This window comes from Dendrobates tinctorius, unplaced genomic scaffold (genome assembly GCF_039654945.1).
Source record: "Dendrobates tinctorius isolate UK_male_01 unplaced genomic scaffold, ASM3965494v1 ptg000079l, whole genome shotgun sequence".
Taxonomy (NCBI): domain Eukaryota; kingdom Metazoa; phylum Chordata; class Amphibia; order Anura; family Dendrobatidae; genus Dendrobates; species Dendrobates tinctorius.
This window is the reverse complement of record NW_027361747.1, coordinates 17,862,454-17,883,846: the sequence shown is the minus strand read 5'-3', so window position 1 is coordinate 17,883,846 and position 21,393 is coordinate 17,862,454. Positions and strand designations below refer to the sequence as shown.

General features: G+C 42.5%; 1 protein-coding gene across 4 annotated transcripts in view; it reads left to right on the top strand.

Moving 5' to 3' along the window:
* The window catches only part of LOC141096839 (uncharacterized), a 281,517-nt gene extending 262,856 nt beyond the window's left edge, over window positions 1-18,661 (top strand). For all 4 annotated transcript variants that reach the window (XM_073583673.1, XM_073583671.1, XM_073583672.1 and 1 more), the window contains one exon: window positions 17,924-18,661. In XM_073583673.1, the coding sequence (XP_073439774.1) occupies window positions 17,924-18,145 (222 nt within the window). In that variant the 3' untranslated portion in view covers window positions 18,146-18,661. The remainder of the gene's footprint in view (window positions 1-17,923) is intronic.
* The last annotated feature ends 2,732 nt before the right edge of the window (window positions 18,662-21,393 follow it).

Genomic DNA, 21,393 nt, shown 5'->3' with positions numbered 1-21,393 from the left:
CTCCAGCCAATCAATGAGCTTAGCCAATCAATGATTAGCTTCAGAGCTGTCAACAAGACTTCAGCGCTGCAAATAAAGAGAGACTGGGCAGTGACAGTCAAAAGTAAGTAACACTCATTCTCATTTTTTTTGTGTAACATACCAGACAGCCTAAAAGGGGACAGCAAAGTTTACAAATGTTTAATATTTAAGATCTCAGTGCTTTAAAGGCAACAGGATTTAATATTTTCATAAAGATTTTCTTAACAAAGCTGTAAATCTCAGCTGCTAATGCTAATTTAATAAAAAACATCATTTACTTTTAGCATTGTAACAATGACAATGGTAATGTCTGTTTGACTATGAGGTGCTTTCTTTATACTGTAGTATGTTCATCTCAGGATGATAATAATTGTGTAGTTAGTTGAGTGTGATTTCGTTAGCACCTGGACCATTCAAAAGTCCTTCTCTTTACAAATAGAAAATATTTATGATGAGTGGCACTTTACAACATGGAATGAAATGATGGTTTTACATAAACACATATTCAAATAGGAAAAACAGTAAGAAATAACTATGACCATCAGGTCAGAAATGAATCCTTTCATAGAGACATGAAGGACTGTGGGTAGAAACAGCTTCAATCCCCACATAATATCCCGTTTTTTCCGGCTTCTAAGACAACACCCAACTTTACCAGTTAAAATATAGAGTTTGGAATATACTCGCCGTATAAGACTACCCCTCTTCCGATGTTTGCTGCTCTGTCATGTGCATGACTATACCTCCGGCCATTGGTGTCAGCTGATGGGACTACTGATCCCATCATTGGCATCTACAGCTGCTAATTACAGTGAGAGCAGGAGCGACAGATGGGTGTATTCATCAGTCGCTCCTGTGCTGTAAATAAATACAGTACTTAAAAAAAACAGAGTGGGTTCCCCGCTATTTTTGATAACCAGCCAGGCAAAACTCACAGCTGGGGGCTGCAACCCTCAGCTGTAAGCTTCAGTAAGGCTAGTTCTCAAGAATAGAGGGGTTCCCACGCTGTTTTTTTAAATTATTTAAATAAATAATTAAAAACAGGCGTGGGGTCCCCCCCATTTTTGACAACCCACCTTGCAAAAGCATACAGTTGGGGGATGGTATTCTCAGGCTGGTAAGGGACCATGGATATTGCCCACCAGCCTAAAAATAGCAGCCCGCAGCTGCACAGAAAAGGCACATCTATTAGATGAGCCAATTCTGTCACTTTGCCCGGCTCTTCCCACTTTCCCTGTAGCGGTGGCAAGTGGGGTGATAGTAATGGACACCTATCCATTACTAATCCTATAGTTGTATGGTAAATAAAGACACAGCCAGAATAAAGTCCTTTAATTGAATGAATGACACAGACTCCTTTAATAATCTAAAATCAAACCATACTTACGACCTTGCCTAATTCCACCGAAGCCCTCGATCTCCTGTTATAAACCTAAAATAAAAATCAACAATATACCATACCTGTCCATCGTTCTGTCCCACGCTGCAATCCATATCTGGGGGAAAAACAGTTTTCAAACTGGCTGGTGCCAAGATGCGTCCATTCAGGCTGAAAACCACTGGTGAATGAGCTGCTGCGAGCGCAGCCTCAAAGACCAGTGGTGACGTCATTGAGGTTACGTCTGGTCACTGAGGCTCCATTCCCAGCCGGGATGAACTGCCGTGACCTCAGTGACATTTCCGCTAGCACAGTGAGAGCTTCTCACGGTGCTAGCGGGGATCTCACTGATGTCACTGCAGTTCAACCCGGCTGGGAATGCAGCCTCAGTGATGTGACCACTATGGCCCCATGACCCCTTACCAGCCTGAGAATACCAGCCCCCAGCTGTCTGCTTTAGCAAGGCTGGTTGTCAAAAATGGGGGGATCTCATGTCTTTTTTTAATTATTTATTTAAATAATTAAAAAAAAAACGCCATGGGGCCACCTCTATTCTTGATAGCCAACCGTGCTGATGCTGACAGCTGAGGGTCGCAGCCCCCAGCTGTGAGTTCTGCCTGGCTGGTTATCAAAAATACAGGGAAACCCACACCAAATTATTTATTTCCAGCGCAGGAGCGGTTGATGAATACTCACATCCGCCCCTCCTGCTCTGTAATTAGCGGTAGCAGGTGTCGGATAATAGGAGCGGTTGTCCCATCAGCTGACACCAGTGACCGGAGGTATAGTTTATACCTCCGATCACAGCTGAGCGCTCATGTTGTCTTCTGAGTTTATACTTCCGATCACAGCTGCGCGCTCATGCTGTCTTTTGACAGCATGGGAACCATGGGTGTCTGACCGGCAGGGATGATTTCCCCGCCGATCAGAAGCTGAGTTTGCCACGCTGTCATGCAGCTGTTTTTAGGCTGGCGGGGGGCCAAGAACCAGCCTGAGAACAGCAGCCCCCAGCTGTGAGTTTTGCCAGGTTGGTTCACAAACTGAGGGGGACCCAATGTCGGGTTTTCATTCATTCATTCTCTCCTGCTCGCTGTTGCTGGCAGAGCAGGAGAGAAAAATGACAGCGGCGTTCAGCACCAGCCGCCGAGGAACAGCGCTTACTGTAACGCTTCTTCCTCGGCGGCCGTCCATGTTGTCCTGATGCGGCATACGGTTGCCACACGTGTGCCACACGGATGTACCATGTATCCACACGGACATACGGACACGGATAGCTCCCGTACCGTTTTTCCCAGTACCTGAATTATCTGGACGTGTGAGACTGCCCTAACACACAGTTTTTTCAAAACATTGTATATGAGATCGGAAAACATTAGACTAAATATGAAACCTTAAGAAAAATATTAAACAAAATATACTGCTCAAAAAAATAAAGGTCACGAAACAATCACTGACCTCAGGGAGACCAGTCAAAGAAAACACTGCGGCAGCCAGCAAAGGCGCTCAATCACAGTGAAATCCTAGGTGCATTGCTCCCTGGGAAATATGATTGTTTTGTGATGTTGGTCTACTAGGCATTGCTCCCATCTAGCCAGAATCCTACTCCACACTGATGAGGGGCAACACCCCGAAACAGCTGTCTGTGGATGGATACCTGGTCTTGGTATTTCCCTTGTCATATCTGTAAACTCGTAAAGAGCTGGATATTGACTTAAAGGGCCACTTAATATGGTGGTAATGGTGGTTTCCGAAAGGAGCCACTCCTTGGCTGGGTCCTTCACTGGAGGAGGATCTGGCTAGTCCCGTGTTTGAGACTCTTAAATGAGGCTCCATGGACTTTATTTGCATATTCGTATTTCCCAGGGAGCAATGCACCTAGGATGCACCAAACTGTAGATTTTGCGACTCCTAATGTTGTAGCAATTTCTCGGATGTTTTTTTTCTGTTTTTGCAGCTTAAGGATGGCTTGTTTCACCTGCATGGAGAGCTTCTTTGACCGCTTGTTTCCTTCACAGCAAAATCTTCCAATGCAAGCACCACACCTCAAATCAACTCCAGGCCTTGTATCTGCTTAATTGAGAATGACATAACAAAGGGATTGCCCACACCTGTCCATGAAATAGCCTTGAAGTCAATTGTCCAATTACTTTTGGTCCCTTTAAAAACAGGGTGGCACATGTTAATGAGCTGAAACTCCTAAACCCTTCATCCAATTTTAATGTGGATACCCTCAAATGAAAGCTGAAAGTCTGAACTTCAACTGCATCTGAATTGTTTTGTTTAAAATTCATTGTGGTAATGTCTAGAACCAAAATTAGAAAAATGTTGTCTCTGTCCAAATATATATGGACCTAACTGTACATGCAGCCAGTGTCGGATACATGCAGCCAGTGTCGGATACATGCAGCCAGTGTCGGATACATACAAACACATGGGCCATACACACAGTGAACAATTCTGTGGGACAGTGTTCACACCACCAAAAGACTGAAACATAGAAAAGCACAGTAAAACAAATGTATAAAAATACTCTGCTGTTTACTGTTACTTCTTTATAACAGAGTATTTTTACATGTTTATTTTACTGTGCTTTTCTATGTTTCAGTCTTTTGGTGGTGTGAACACTGTCCGACAGACTTGTTCATTGTGTGCATGGCCCATGTGTTTTTTGTATTTAATTGGTTTCTTGTTTTTGCAAGATTAGGGAGGTTTTCCACCCCTCCCTTGTGGGCCATGCACATCAAGGCCGTCCTCTGCAGCGTGTCCACATCGGACTTTACCTGTCTGAACCTGCTCATACAGGTACTATTCACATGACCAGATTTTTAAATACATCAGTTAGGGACTGCTCTTATATGGGTTACCTTGATGTTTGGTAAAGTGGCTTAGTATACATTTTTTGCAAAAAAAATGTTTTTTATCATCTTTTTACTAGCACTTGCTGCTTATTGTTACTTCTTTTTAACAGATTATTTTTATACGTTTGTTTTACTGTGCTTTTCTATGTTTCAGTGCCGAATACATGCAGCCAGTGTCTGATACATGCAACCAGTGTCTGATACATGCTACCAGTGCCTGATAGCTGCTGCCTGTGTCTGTTACATGCAGCCAGTGCCTGATACATGCTGCCAGTGCCTGATACATGCAGCTACTGCCTGACACATGCAGCCAGTGTCTGATACATGCTGCCAGTGTCATGATTCAGGTTGGATGATGACAGGTAAAAGCACATGTCACCTTTTTTTTCCTTAAGCTGTGTGCTTAAGTTTGGTTTTGCCCCCGGTGGCCATTAGGGTTATTAAACAGTGGTATCTTTTGTTCTAGTTTGCCCCCGGTGGTGGTGAGCGTTATTGCACGTGATTATAAAGCAGGTGTGATTGCTGGCTCTTGCCTATAAAAGAGTGTCAGGTGGTTGCAATGACTGTTGGTGATATTGCCCATTTCCAACCAAGTCTTGGTGGAGGAAGGAGCTAGAGAGTGTTCCTGGCAGCTCAGTCAGAGTCCTGGTGTGGAAGGAGCTAGAGGGAGTTCCTTGCAGCTCTGAGAAAGATTGGTGAAGGAGCAGCTATTCAGGAGGAAAGCTGCATTCTGGTGTTGGACTCTGTTGATGGGAGTAAGAGCAACAGAGCAAAGCTAAGTGGTGTTACCCCTGTTTTGTGACTTTCCTTTTGTGTGTTTCAGTGCAGTGGTGGGATTAGTTTCTGCACCATCCATCTCACTAGTGAGGGATAGGTGAAGGGCGAGCTAGGGTTCTTAGGTTCCTGATCGGTGCCTGGTGCGGAACCGGCCTAGGGATCATTAGGAGTGTAGAGATACTGACTCAGGGGAGTGCAGGAGGTCTCCACATCCCCATTCCCTATCGCAGGGCCCACCATTGTAATTGATTCCCTGGTGTTTCCCCTTATTATTTAAATTCGCCCTGCTGGAGGCGGTGTATCCAGTTTTACGTGTAATTCTTAAGTTCGCCTGCTGGAGGCGGTGTATCCGGCAACACGTTTTATTATTTAAATTCGCCATACTGGAGGCGGTGTATCCAGGGTCGCATGTGTCATATAAATTCGCCTTGCTGGAGGCGGTGTGTCCAGTCACACGTGACCATCACAGCCAGTGTCTGAAACATGCAGCTAGTGTCTGATGCATGCTGTCTGTGTCTGATACATGCTGCCTGTGTCTGATACATGGAGCCAGTGTCTGATACACGCTGCCAGTGTCTGATGCATGCTGCCAGTGTCTGATACACGCTGCCAGTGTCTGATGCATGCTGCCAGTGTCTGATACATGCTGCTTGTGTCTGATGCATGCTGCCTATGTCTGATGCATGCTGCCTATGTCTGATGCATGCTGCCTATGTCTGATGCATGCTGCCTGTGTCTGATACATGCTGCCAGTGTCTGATACATGCTGCCAGTGTCCGATACATGCTGCTTGTGTCTGATGCATGCTGCCTATGTCTGATGCATGCTGCCTGTGTCTGATACATGCTGCCAGTGTCTGATACATGCTGCCAGTGTCCGATACATGCTGCTTGTGTCTGATGCATGCTGCCTGTTTCTGATATATGTAGCTAGTGTCTGATACATGCTGCTTATGTCTGATACATGCTGCCTGTGTCTGATACATGCTGCTTATGTCTGATACATGCTGCCTGTGTCTGATACATGTCGCTAGTGTCTGATGCATGCTGCCTGTTTCTGATATATGTAGCTAGTGTCTGATACATGCTGCTTATGTCTGATACATGCTGCCTGTGTCTGATGCATGCTGCCAGTGCCTGATACATGCTGCCAGTGCCTGATACATGCTGCCAGTGCCTGATACATGCTGCCTGTGTCTGATATATGTAGCCAGTGTCTGATACATGCTGCCAGTGTCTGATACATGCTGCCTGTGTCTGATACATGCTGCTTATGTCTGATACATGCTGCCGGTGTCTGATACATGCTGCCGGTGTCTGATACATGCTGCCGGTGTCTGATACATGCTGCCGGTGTCTGATGTTTGCTGCCTGTGTCTGATACATGCTGCCTGTGTCTGATGCATGCTGCTTGTGTCTGATATATGTAGCCAGTGTCTGATACATGCTGCCAGTGTCTGATACATGCTGCCTGTGTCTGATATATGTAGCTAGTGTCTGATACATGCTGCCTGTGTCTGATACATGCTGCCTGTGTCTGATGCTAGCTGCCTGTGTCTGATGCTAGCTGCCTGTGTCTGATACATGCTGCCTGTGTCTGATACATGCTGCCTGTGTCTGATATATGTAGCCAGTGTCTGATACATGCTGCCAGTGTCTGATACATGCTGCCTGTGTCTGATATATGTAGCTAGTGTCTGATACATGCTGCCAGTGTCTGATACATGCTGCCTGTGTCTGATGCTAGCTGCCTGTGTCTGATACATGCTGCTTATGTCTGATACATGCTGGCAGTGTCTGATACATGCTGCCGGTGTCTGATACATGCTGCCGGTGTCTGATGTTTGCTGCCTGTGTCTGATACATGCTGCCAGTGTCTGATACATGCTGCCTGTGTCTGATGCTAGCTGCCTGTGTCTGATACATGCTGCTTATGTCTGATACATGCTGGCAGTGTCTGATACATGCTGCCGGTGTCTGATACATGCTGCCGGTGTCTGATGTTTGCTGCCTGTGTCTGATACATGCTGCCTGTGTCTGATGCATGCTGCTTGTGTCTGATACATGCTGCCTGTGTCTGATACATGCTGCTTATGTCTAATACATGCTGCCTGTGTCTGATACATGCTGCCTGTGTCTGACACATGCCGCTAGTGTCTGATACATGCTGCGTATGTCTGATACATGCTGCCTGTGTCTGATACATGCCGCTAGTGTCTGATGCATGCTGCCTATGTCTGATACATGCTGCCAGTGTCTGATACATGCTGCCAGTGTCTGATACATGCTGTCATTGTCTGATACATGCTGCCAGTTGATCAGACCACATGAATCGGCAGTCAGATTTCCTGTAACTTAGATTTCTCCTACAGATTTGGACTGTGATTCACACTTTGTACATCAGTGAAAGTAAGATGATGTTTTTCATTGTAGATCCACTCCAATGAAGAACACGCACTGGATTTTTAGGCCTTGATCTCAAGTAGCATAAATGCTGTTTTCTTCATCTGTGTTTTTTGTGGGCAGAAATTTCATGCATACAACGGTTTAAGCAAAGTGGATGTGATTTTATAAAAACACATACCCATTGTCGGGATCCCTCAGATACTTCTTTCATCCAAAGGACCGATGTTCTTGGGTGTAGGACACCATATGTCTCTAATTGATTGCTCCGTCGAGAAGAATAACACAGACACAAGCTGTATAATACAACTCGGGATGCCTGCCAAGACGCCTCTGGCTTATCAGTTAGGCTTCCATCTTTTATAGCAAAGAATTTAGACATTTACAGACATGCGCAATAAAGAAAAGAAAAATAGTTACTTCTACAACAGCTTTGCCATGTAAGCAGGAAATATTTGACCTTGGTTCACAAGGGAGATGTCTGAGACATCTCCTCGAAGAAAAGATAAAGTTCAGCAGAATTCATTTAACTCATTCAGTTCTTATCATTCCCCCCTTTGACATCTTCATTTTCCACAATCTGGAACACTGGATCCTGCAACAACAGCGGATAGTGGCTCGTTCACCAGGTACTATCCCAGGCCGACGGGTTGCCCAAGGGAGACAGGTCTTCTACCTTCTCCATCCCCCAGATACTGAAGCCACGTCCATCATTGCAAGAGTACGCTCCTTCATGCCAGAAATGGGATGTCAATCTAGGACTCAAAGGAATAATAGTTAAATTCTTGTTGTTTACAGTCAAACTTCCTTATCTATTTCTACATCTTTTCTTGCATACAGAGATACACCAAAAAACAAGTTTCAATAGCACATATATTATAAGGAGACAAACGGCAATACGTAATAAACTTAGTATAATCCCAGCTATCCAGCCTCCAATACCCTTAAACCAATTAGCTGGATTAAGAAAGGAGAAAGTGTCTGACCACCAACTATCTTTAGTACGATCGTTGTCTTTATCATACTGATCTCTAAGTCTCAGGACTTCAGAAGGAGACAAGCCTGTGTTTCTATTTGGAGTGTGTCTGACTGAAAAGAGTGCAAGAGGCAAGCACTCCACCCAGCTCTTTCCTGTGTCTGCCATGGCCTTTTGAATTTTCAGTTTGTGTCCCATTTAGTCTTTCCACTTTCCCACTACCTTGTGGCCTATATGGTGTATGAAATGTTTGCTGTACACCCGGGGCCTGCATGACTTCCCTCTTTATTTCTCCCGTGAAGTGTGCACCCCTATCTGTTTCTGTGGTTTCTGGGACACCATACCTGCAGATCAGTTCTTTCATCAGTTTGTCTGTAGTCATTTTAGCATTTGCACGTTTTACCGGATAGGCTTCCGGCCAACCAGAGAAGAGATCTACACATACTAGGATATTTGCATACACTCCTACCTTGGTAGCTGTATGTCGTCAATCTGCCGTCTCTGAAATGGGTAGAGAGGCCTAGGTGTCGCTTTCTTAGGGACTTTTACTGTTTTACCTGGGTTGTGCTGTGCACAGATGAGGCATGATTGTACAAGTTTCGCGGCTGCGTAACTGAAGCCAGGAGCGATCCAGAAGGCATCTACCATGGCACACATGTGACTTTTTGAGGTGTGATTGGGGCCATGTGCTGCTTGCGCCATGATTGGGAACAGGGACTTTGGTGGGCACATTTTATCCTTATTCTCCCATACTCCATTTGAGTTCAGCTCAGCTCCCAGTCTCCCCCGGTGTACCTCCTCTGTTTGGGCAGCTTTATGCTGGAGGGATTTCAGGACATCTAGACCCAATGTGGCTGGAATACGCTGACTCCCCGCCACCGTCCACTGCTCTCTCTAGGCCGCCTTGTGCTATTTTAGCAGCCTCGTTCGCCCTTCTATTGCCCTCTACCTCCACGGAGTCACCTTTGTGTGTGCTTTTACCTTGACAATGCCAACCTGGACTGGTAACATCAATGCCTCCATCAATTGTTTCACCAGCTCTGCATCTTTAATGGGCTTCGAATCTGTGAAAATATTAGCGACTTTACCTGCAGCGGCTCTACACGCCTCAGTGAGTGCCTTCAACTCTGCCTCCTGCGCCGACATGTGAGGAGAGAGTGGTTCCGCTCGGATTACCTCATGTGAGGATACTACTGCATATCCAGTGTAGAATCGTCCATCCTGGTGGTATCTGGGGCCATCTACAAAAAAGAAACTCAAAGTCTGCATTAGGAACAGGTTTTTCATGAATGTGTGCAAACCCAACTGTCTCCTGACTCATCAGTTCTATGCAGACATGTTCATGCGTCATGTCAAAGTATCCTTCCTCACTTGCTAATATGGTCACCAATTCCCCCTTTTCTGAATCCACAGGCAGGAGGGTGGCTGGATTCAGAACGTTACATCTTTTGAGGAGTGACATACTCAGGAATTAGTAGAGCACACTCAAGTCGGAGCTGTCTGGCCATAGACAGATGTTTTGGTTGAACTTGTAGGAGTATGGCATGGATGTCATGTGGGGAATAGATTGTCAAAAGAAACATCAGTGTGATCTCACATGCCTTCCCTATTACGTCTCCACTTTTTTCCTTGTGCTCCAGCATACATGACAGGTCGTCTTATTGTCCTTGTTTGCTCAATTTCTTTAGCTACCTTAAGGAGGTCTTTCGGATCTACATATCTCCATTCAGGTCTGACTGTCTGTACTGCGTCTCGTAAGTCTTTGTTCATACCGTCAATGAATGCATTCACCAGTATTCTAACATCAAGTGGGTTTATGCAAATGTACCCCATGTCTGCCCATTTCAGCTGTAACCATCCAAAGTACATCTCTACACTCTCTCCTTTTTGCTGTGTCACATTAGTCAGGAGTACAGACTGCTCTGTTGTTCCACTGCAGCCCATTGTCTTAGTGACTCACAGTACGTCTCCCCAGATCGTGCAGATTTATCATCCATGCCCCAAGCCTGATTCTTTGTCACATCTGTATGTGTCTTAATTATATGATCTAGTGCGTCACCTGCCTTTAAACTCACCGACCTCTCTAGGTCTGCCCAGGTACACTTATATGTCTGCTGTACTTCCTTTATGTGTCTGTAAAACGGGAATGGTTGGTCTTCAGGGTCAGGCAGCTGCTTCAGCAAAGCTAGCTGGTCAGAGGGGCTCCAGGGATAATACACCTGCATCTTTCTTATTCTAGTCACACTTCTAGGTCCTGATGGGGTTGGTCGTCTGATGTCTACTGTCAGCTTACTCCTCAAGGGCCAATGTCCCCACTACCCACTATCCACACTATTATGTCAGCTTCTTATGATCTTGTCTGGATAGGATTTAGTGCAATTCGCTTAGGTCAGTAGCACAGGTCACACAAGTAGCTATTCAGTCTGGGTTTGTCTGAGTCTGACCACAGTGTTTACAAGTCCATCTGTTTTGTCTGGGTCTCTGGTTACACTTTGTCAATCAAACATTCATAATACACCTTCCATACTGCTGCACATTCTCAAGCATCATTTATTCACTTGCTATTTTCTTCCCTTGTCTGTGCCTTTTTGTACATCCAAACATTCACACTCTGGTATTTTTGCCTTTTTCAATATTTGTCCCACTTGTTTTACTGCTTCCTTCCTTCTCTGTCTTTTGTAATTTGACACAATTTGCTATACAAATCAATCACACAACTAGAAGCAGGTTCAAACACATTAATGACCAAGCAATCACTTACAATGACCAAACAATCACTTACAATTCCCTTCTAAATTAGGCACCATATCTTACTTTTAACTTCCAATCTTCAATTAAGTACTGTTGCTTTAAAATGCACAAATCTTTCAGCGCGTACCTTACGGATAGAATTACAGAGAATTTTGAGCACAGCTCACACTCAGCAGAGATAAGAGCGAAGGGAGAAGAAAAACTGCGCAGCGCCATCCTTCCCCCCTCCCATCAGAATGCAGCGTCGTCCTTCACAGAATTCTGTAGTTCTTTAGACTTATCAAAATCAATTTCTACAAAGAAAATCAAAATCACGGGATTTCACTGTAAGGGCAGATAACTGTAAAATGAGATTAACCATGCCTTGCCCTTTTTCTGGCCAAATGCATTCAGGAAACTTTACAATGTAATGCCACATATAACACGAACTATATCATTACTCAATTCATTCAGTCTCAGATGTAGATTTGAAATATCTATAACGCATCTGTCCGGGATTCCACCACAACTAGAAAGGTCACAAATCTCTTGACACAAAAATGATGTGTGATGATTCATTCATACGTGCTCATTCACTGATTTTTTTTTTTTTTTTTTATACTCAATTACTCATCTCTCATCTTATTCAGAGGTTCTCATAGACATATATACAAGGATTCACACAGCCTGACTATCTTGCACTTTGGATTTGATTAATACTTTTTCCAGGTTCTTTGCTGCACTTCTTCCATATCTATCCTCAATTATATCACATAACCGGTCTCCTTCTTCGGGTGTCTTTCCCTGATTGTTCCCTATTTTATCTTTTATTCTTATCCTGTTTTTCTTGTTTCTTTCCTGTTGGTCCCCTGCCTTAGGTGGTGTATTGGGTAAGCTCAAGACTAGGCTCTACTATACCTCGTTACCTTCTTCCTAAGGTGCCAACAGGTTAAACGGGGTGTCTGTTCCTCCTTGTACTACGTGTCTCGTGTACTTATATGCTAGGTAGCATCCGAACAGTAACACTCCCACAACACACAGGATTGTAAACAAAGTATCCATCTATCGGGGTTCTTCAGTCATATCTTGTCACAGGCTCATTTCACGGTCCTGTGCTCATTCGATCACACTCTTATCTGTCACAAGGTTTATTCGTAAAGGGTGTTGATTTAAGCTTAGGCGGTGACCTCCCCGAAAGGACGCTGTCACATAACCCAGTTAGGCAATATCACCACTCTTTGAACGAATACCTACTGTGCAGCTTATTTTTCTACTTTCCACAATCTTTCAAATCAAAGTAGCCATTCAACAACCTCCCTGATTCCTAACACGGAATCTTCTATTGTGGAGAACTTGTCCGTCGGGGCTTTGCAGCATGAACTGTTCACCCAGCATTAGATTCCGTAATGTTAGACCTCTCAACGTATCATTCAATGGGATATGTGTATTTAATGCTAGTAATATCCACCATTCATCTCCCTTACGTACGTGGTGAAATTTTTGTATATTCAACCCTGGGACTGTTCCCGCAAACGTCCATGCACCATACCCATTTTGATTTGCATCAGCTCTTCTCCTAAAGATAGCAGTATACAGGCAGAATCTACAATAACCTCTCATTCGAGCAGAAATTACATATGTGTGTCACACCCGATTTCCTCAGAGTTCTTATATGGACCTGATTTTACGGCCCCCTCCTCTACTAGATTCCCCTTGATACGGACCTTAGTTATAATGATAGATTATGAAGAGCAGAGAAGAGAAGAATTGATCTCTTACCTGGCCAGGTGTTTAGGTCTGCTGTTCACAATTTCATCAGTAACTGGAGTGGTCCGTAGGTCGGGTAGTCTCGGAGAGGTGCCTATTTCAGGTCCCTGTTCAGGCGCCAGGAAACTGTCGGGATCCCTCAGATACTTCTTTCATCCAAAGGACCGATGTTCTTGGGTGTAGGACACCATATGTCTCTAATTGATTGCTCCATCGAGAAGAATAACACAGACACAAGCTGTATAATACAACTCGGGATGCCTGCCAAGACGCCTCTGGCTTATCAGTTAGGCTTCCATCTTTTATAGCAAAGAATTTAGACATTTACAGACATGCGCAATAAAGAAAAGAAAAATAGTTACTTCTACAACAGCTTTGCCATGTAAGCAGGAAATATTTGACCTTGGTTCACAAGGGAGATGTCTGAGACATCTCCTCGAAGAAAAGATAAAGTTCAGCAGAATTCATTTAACTCATTCAGTTCTTATCACCATTGTGTTTTTAATGACATAGCTGAACTGTATTTTTTGTGCCTTGTTTTCCTCTACAATCTTCTGTGAGTAGCCTGAAAAAATAGTTGCAAAAAATTCAATTACATTTTTAAGACCAGAATTCCAGTGTCTATACACTAAAATATGTATTTACAAACACCCTGCTTATATATGCATAAAAATGCATTGCAAAAAAGCCCAGAAAAACCTCACTAGCTATCTGTTATGACAGCCTGCCTAATTTACAGGTGCATGTGTCCAGAAGCATAAACTGGGAATAACCTACTGGTCACTACAATGTACGGGTCACTACAGTGGCAGTTTACAGTTTTCACTCAGCAACATCCAATACTGCTGGTTTATGGAAAACATCCAAGGAGTCAAAATCATCACTACACCTGTAGATAAATTCCCAAAGGGGTTTAATTTGCAAAATGGGGTCACTTGAGGGGGGATTCTGCTTTCTGCTCTTCTAGCACCTAGGGGCTTTGTATATGGAGTCAAACTATTCTAGGAAAATCTGCTCTCCAGGAGGCAAATCATGCTGCATACCTCTCGAGTCTTGCCGTATGGCTAAGCAGTACTGTATAACCACATATGGGATATTTTTACATTCGGCAGAAATTATGGGACAATTTTTAGTGCCATTTTTAACCATTTCCTAGTGTGAAAATGTAAAATCTAGGGCTAAAACTAAATTTTGGTGGTAAAAATGTAAAAAAAATTTCTTCACTGCCCAATGGTTTAAAATCCTGTGACACACCCTTGGTGTCAATATGATCACTGCTCCCTAGATGAATTGACTGAGATGTGTAGTTTGTAAAATGGGGTCACTTATGGGGGGTTCTGCTGTTCTAGCACCTCAGGTGCTGTGCCAATGTGACATGGCACCCTTAAAGCAGTCCAGCAAAATCTAAACTCCAATAAGGTGCTTCTTCCCTTAGGAGCTTTGCAGTGTGTCTGAAAAGTAGTTTTCAACCATACATGAGATATCAGTGTACTCAGGGGAAATTGTACAATAAATTTCTAGGTCCATTTTTTCCTGAGATCCTTGTGAAAATGAAAAGAATTGGTGCTAAAACAACATTTTTGTGGAATGATTTTTTTTTCATTTTCGCAGATCAACGTCAAATTCTGTGAAGCAGCTGTGGGTTCAAGAGGCTCACCACACTTCTAGATAAATTCTTTGGAGGGCATAGTTTCCAAAATGTCACTTGTGGAAGGTTTCTACTTTGTAAGCACATCAGGGGTTCTTCAAATGCAACATGACACCAGCATACCATTCAGTCAAAATCTGCATTACAAAACGTCACTCCTTCCATTGCAAGCTCCATCGTTTGCCCAAACAATAGTTTTCCCCCACATATGGGGTATCAACATACTCAGGAGAAATTGAGCAACACATTTTGTTGTCCATTTTTTCCTGTTACACTAGGAAAAATATTGGGGCTAAAAGAACATTTTTATTGGAAAAATGTGATCTTTTATTTTCACGGCTCAATGTTATAAAATTTTGTGAAGCACCTGTGGGATTAAAGGTGCTCACCACACATCTAGATAAGTTGCTTGAGGGGTATAGTTTCCAAAATGGGGTCGTTTGTGGGGATTCATTGTTTTGACACATCAGGGGCTCTCCAAATGCATCATGGCATCTGCTAATGATTCCAACAAATTTTGCATTCAAAAAGTCAAATGGCACTTCTTTCCTTCCGAGCCCTGTCATGCGCCAAAACAGTAGTTTTCACCCACAAAAATTGCACAACAAATTTTGGGGCCAATTTTTACCTGTTAACTTAATAAAATAAAAAAATTGGGTCTAATTTAAATTTTTTGTGAAAAAAGTTAAATGTTAATTTTTTCCTTTCACATTGCTTCAGTTCCTGTGAAGCACCTGAAGGGTTAATAATCTTTTTGAATGTCGTTGTGAGCACCCTGAGGGGTGCAGTTTTTACAGTGGTGTCACTTTTGGGTATTTTCTGTCATATCGACCCCTCAAAGTCACTTCAAATGTGATGTGGTCCCTAAAAACTTTGTTTTGTAAATTTTGATGTAAAAGTGAGAAATCGCTGGTCAACTTTTAACCCTTATAAACTTCCTAACAAAAAAAAGTTTCAATAGTTGTGCAGATGTAAAGTAGACGTGGTAAATGTCATTTATTAACGATTTTGTGTGACATAACGCTCTGATTTAAGGGGCATAAAAATTACAAGTTTGAAAATTGCTAAATTTTCAACATTTTCTGATTTTTTTCTCAAATAAATGCAAGTTATATCGAAGAAATTTTACCACTGTCATGAAGTTCAATATGTCACGAAAAAACAATGTCAGAATCAGTAAGATCCACTGAAGTGTTCCAGAGTTATTGCCACATAAAGTGACATTGGTCAGAATTGTAAAATTTGACCTGGCCATGAAGGTGAAAACAGGCTTGGGGGTAAAAGGGTTAAGTTGTATTTAACAAAAACAGACACCCCTTCCACTTTTTCATCTTAACTGTTTTTATGAACACTGTGTGCACCTCCATATTTATCACCCAGTCATGTCTATCATTCAGCCTGTAAGAGCAAACCGATGGCACAACTCTCTAATGGTGGTGCACAGGTAGGATCCCCAATCCGTGACAAATCTAAATATAAACTTGGCACACACACGTGGAATCCAATGCAAATGGTGGTTTAAAAAGGTACAGTACATACAGTGACGTTTCGGTCTATATGACCTTCATCAATGTACCCTAAAAATCACTATGGTTCCTATTGTCATGTATGCCGTGTCCATGCTGTTTCCTGCACTGCGCACCTCCCAAGGTAAACCGGCCCCAAGCCGTCTCCTTACAGTAGCTATGAATTCTCTTTTTTGCCCTGACAATTGGAACCATAGTGATTTTTAGGGTACATTGATGAAGGTCATATAGACCGAAACGTCACTCTATGTACTGTACCTTATTAAACCACCATTTGCATTGGATTCCACGTGTGTGTGCCAAGTTTATATTTAGATATATCATTTAGCCTGTGCCAGGTTATTGTAATACCCACCACATCGTAATCTATGGCTTACATTACTTCAGATTTTGTTGTTAAGGCCGGTGTCACACACAATGTAGAAAAATACGGACCATATTGTACGGACGTAATACGCATAAATGGTCCCTAAATAGTCATCCGTTGTCAGGGTGTGGCCGCGTGTTTTTCCCATGTAAGTATCTGTATGTAATCCGTATGGCATCCGTATGCCGAGAATTTCTCGCAGGCTTGCAAAATGGACATATAATGGAGCCCTATGACAGGTTAAAACCCAAATGAAAGACTAGATATATACACATAGAATACACACACATATATATATATATATATATATGTATTCTATATGTATATATCCATTCTTTCGTTTCTTTATTAAACCTGTCAGTGTGAGTTTACTGTATAGCGCACTGAATTGCCGGCTTTTCTAAAGGACACCGGGTGCGTATTTCTCACAAGTCACACATCTGGTCAGTGTGTAATGCGTTGTTTTTGCGCACCCATAGACTTGCATTGGTGTACTACGGTCATAGTACGCTGACAATCGCAGCATGCTGCGATTGGCACGGCCCGTAAAAAATACGCAAGAAAAATACGGCTGATGGGAGCTGCCCCATAGAGAAACATTAGTCCGTGTGCAATGCGTTTTTTTAACGCCTCTCACTCGTCCGTATTTCACTCTAGTGTGACGCCGGCCTAAGACTTGCATTCACCAGCAGACATTTGATGCTGCTGATACATTTAATTTTCATAGGTCCATGATTAGTCTTAGTCACTACCCTACTTTTCTTGCTAGTCTCAGCCCCCATTAATTGCTTATTAATCACTATTGAATCCTACTCTATCTGCTCTGTCTATCCCTTTTGGACTAATCTGGGCTTTCATTGATAGGTTGCAGATTTGTCACACTTCAGGAATGACATCCATCAACAAAGTTCATCATCTGACACACACATTTATATCACAAAAAGATGCCGGTGGTCAGCAAAAAATATAATGTAAATCTGTATTATGAACTGACCGCAATCTATAGCACATAGACAACTTTTCTCCCTATTTATTCCAGCAACTATTTCTTAATGTGGTAGGAGAGTTATTCACTGACTGTTACGTTATCTAGACACCATTACTAATGTTACTATGTCTATAAAAGTGAGGTCTTCACAAGCTCTGCACCAATATACAGGGTGGGCCGTTTATTAGGTTAGACCTGGGTGGCCTATTTATAATGTTAGACCTGGGTGGGCCATTTATATGGATACACCTAAATTAAATGGAAATGGTTGGTGATATCAACTTCCTGTTTGTGGGACATTAGTATATGGGAGGAGGTAAACTTTTCAAGGTGGGTGGTGACCATGGTGACCATTTTGAAGTCGGCCCACCCAGGTGTATCCATATAAATGGCCCACCCTATATATTTCAGCTCCTAAATGACCTTGTGGGCAATTTCTGAAGTGAATTGGATGCTTTTGGGTGACAATTGCTTTTGTTTGGCAGATAAGTGAAGGCGCAGACTGCATTTTTATTCCAACAAACCTTTTCCTGGCAGAAGCCCCTGTTAAGTCCAGTCAGATTGCCCAAGAACTGGTGAACAGTTTTCCAAGAGAGACAAGGATCAGAGAATGTTACTCTGCACTGCAAACCTGGAGAGCCTACAAGGAAAGGGTTATTGGAAAGCCAGTAGGTGGAGGCATGAAATTCCCAAATCTTAGGAAATAAATGTCTAATAATTTTGTGTGGACAACCTTCAGATCAAGGTGATTAAGTCTGTAGTAATATGTCTAAAAATCACGCACAGTATACTAATAACGCAGTTTTGAAAGATGAAACACATAAATTTGTGCCTCGGTATGGCATGGTATCTACATCATACATGCATACATATTGTATATTTGAAATATTGCTGTTACATGCTTACTTCTATTTCATAATAATATTACTTTTCACTACCATCATATGGGAGTCAATGTGACACACTATCATTTTCCATTTTGGGTCTTTATCTATGTTAACATATGATATGTTAGTATTATGTACAGGATATATTAATATACTGTCCTAAATCAGAAAACATTTTTTTTGTAACCAATACATTTGTGTATATGTGTAAGTTTATAAAAGTTACTTATGCTTCTTTATTTGTATGGTTCTTCGAGAGAAATTGTATGGCAAGTATACATATAGGCTTGTTGTGTTTATTACATTTATTTCCGTTCATCAGTAACCTGCCTTTGTAAAATGTATTTTCTATAAAAAAAAGTAAATAAATAATGAAGAAAGAAAGAAAAATTGTCACTACTAAATTCCTTTGTATACATTCCAAATACACAATTAGCAAGTGTGAATCAGGGATTTTTGGGAAAATTCAAAGGGGGATAGATATTTATTAAACTACAGTGGGGAAAAAAAGTATTTAGTCAGTCAGCAATAGTGCAAGTTCCACCACTTAAAAAGATGAGAGGCGTCTGTAATTTACATCATAGGTAGACCTCAACTATGGGAGACAAACTGAGAAAAAAAAATCCAGAAAATCACATTGTCTGTTTTTTTTTCATTTTATTTGCATATTATGGTGGAAAATAAGTATTTGGTCAGAAACAAAATTTCATCTCAATACTTTGTGATATATCCTTTGTTGGCAATGACAGAGGTCAAACGTTTTCTGTAAGTCTTCACAAGGTTGCCACACACTGTTGTTGGTATGTTGGCCCATTCCTCCATGCAGATCTCCTCTAGAGCAGTGATGTTTTTGGCTTTTCGCTTGGCAACACGGACTTTCAACTCCCTCCAAAGGTTTTCTATAGGGTTGACATCTGGAGACTGGCTAGGCCACTCCAGGACCTTGAAATGCTTCTTACGAAGCCACTCCTTCGTTGCCCTGGCGGTGTGCTTTGGATCATTGTCATGTTGAAAGACCCAGCCACGTTTCATCTTCAATGCCCTTGCTGATGGAAGGAGGTTTGCACTAAAAATCTCACGATACATGGCCCCATTCATTCTTTCATGTACCCGGATCAGTCGTTCTGGCCCCTTTGCAGTGAAACAGCCCCAAAGCATGATGTTTCCACCACCATGCTTTATAGTAGGTATGGTGTTTGATGGATGCAACTCAGTATTCTTTTTCCTCCAAACACGACAAGTTGTGTTTCTACCAAACAGTTCCAGTTTGGTTTCATCAGACCATAGGACATTCTCCCAAAACTCCTCTGGATCATCCAAATGCTCTCTAGCAAACTTCAGACGGGCCCGGACATGTACAGGCTTAAGCAGTGGGACACGTCTGGCACTGCAGGATCTGAGTCCATGGTGGCGTAGTGTGTTACTTATGGTAGGCCTTGTTACATTGGTCCCAGCTCTCTGCAGTTCATTCACTAGGTCCCCCCGCGTGGTTCTGGGATTTTTGTTCACCGTTCTTGTGATCATTCTGACCCCACGGGGTGGGATTTTGCGTGGAGCACCAGATCGAGGGAGATTATCAGTGGTCTTGTATGTCTTCCATTTTCTAATTATTGCTCCCACAGTTGATTTCTTCACTCCAAGCTGGTTGGCTATTGCAGATTCAGTCTTCCCAGCCTGGTGCAGGGCTACAATTTTGTTTCTGGTGTCCTTTGACAGCTCTTTGGTCTTCACCATAGTGGAGTTTGGAGTCAGACTGTTTGAGGGTGTGCACAGGTGTCTTTTTATACAGATAACAAGTTTAAACAGGTGCCATTACTACAGGTAATGAGTGGAGGAAAGAGGAGACTCTTAAAGAAGAAGTTACAGGTCTGTGAGAGCCAGAAATCTTGATTGCTTGTTTCTGACCAAATACTTATTTTCCACCATAATATGCAAATAAAATGAAAAAAAAACAGACAATGTGATTTTCTGGATTATTTTTTCTCAGTTTGTCTCCCATAGTTGAGGTCTACCTATGATGTAAATTACAGACACCTCTCATCTTTTTAAGTGGTGGAACTTGCACTATTGCTGACTGACTAAATACTTTTTTTCCCCACTGTATATGCATTACTTGGTGAATATTTTTCCCAGCAATATGCACTCCTGAAGGATGATGATGGAACTTGATATTCATATTCAAGGATGATTTTTATTTTTAATTCAAACTAGAACACAACCGGTTTCAACTTCTTAGGCCGAAGTCACACACAACGTATAAAAATACGGTCTGTATTTTACAGCCGTAATACGCAGAAATGTTCCCTGAACAGTGATCCGTATGCCATCCATTGGCAAGGCGTGGCTGAGTTTTTTGTGCATGTAAGCATCCGTATGGCATCCGTGTAGCATTTTTATCTCGCAACCTTGCAAAATCGACATTTAACGGTTTTGAGGCCTGAAAAACATTTAAATCATCATCAGCAACCCTATTTATTGCCTCTGCAACAGGTGGCAGCCTCCAATCTGGTCATTTTGGTGATGTGCTTGTGTTGGTGTTTTTGTGGTTTGTGTGAAAAATGTCAGACAGACTTAGGTTCACCCCAACTGAGCGGGTACTTTACAACTGGGTTTTGTCACGCCGCTTTGGGCAGCCATACCCAGTGATTGTGGATCCGAGGAGGAGGAGACTAATGTGGGTCTATCTGCTTTTGAGGCAACGCCTCACTAAAGGCCATTTCCACCATCTGTATACATCTCTTCGTACCCATCCCGACAAGTTTTACCAATATTGTCGCATGAGCTTTGCCACCTTTGATATTTTGTTGGAGACAGTGCACCCTGGGATCACCTTTCAGGACACCAGGATGTGAAAATGTATCTCTGCTGAGGTGCGCCTTCTCCTTCCGTTATGGTATGTAATCCTCCTCCTCATACTCTATGTTGATGATGTTTTGAAATGTAGTATACAGTTCTGGTTACAAATTTCGGTTGTTTCATTCTTAATATGCCCAAAATATAAACTCGCATTACTAATAATATGTATTTGTTTTTAAATCACATAGCCATTGTAACTCTTTTAATGTTGT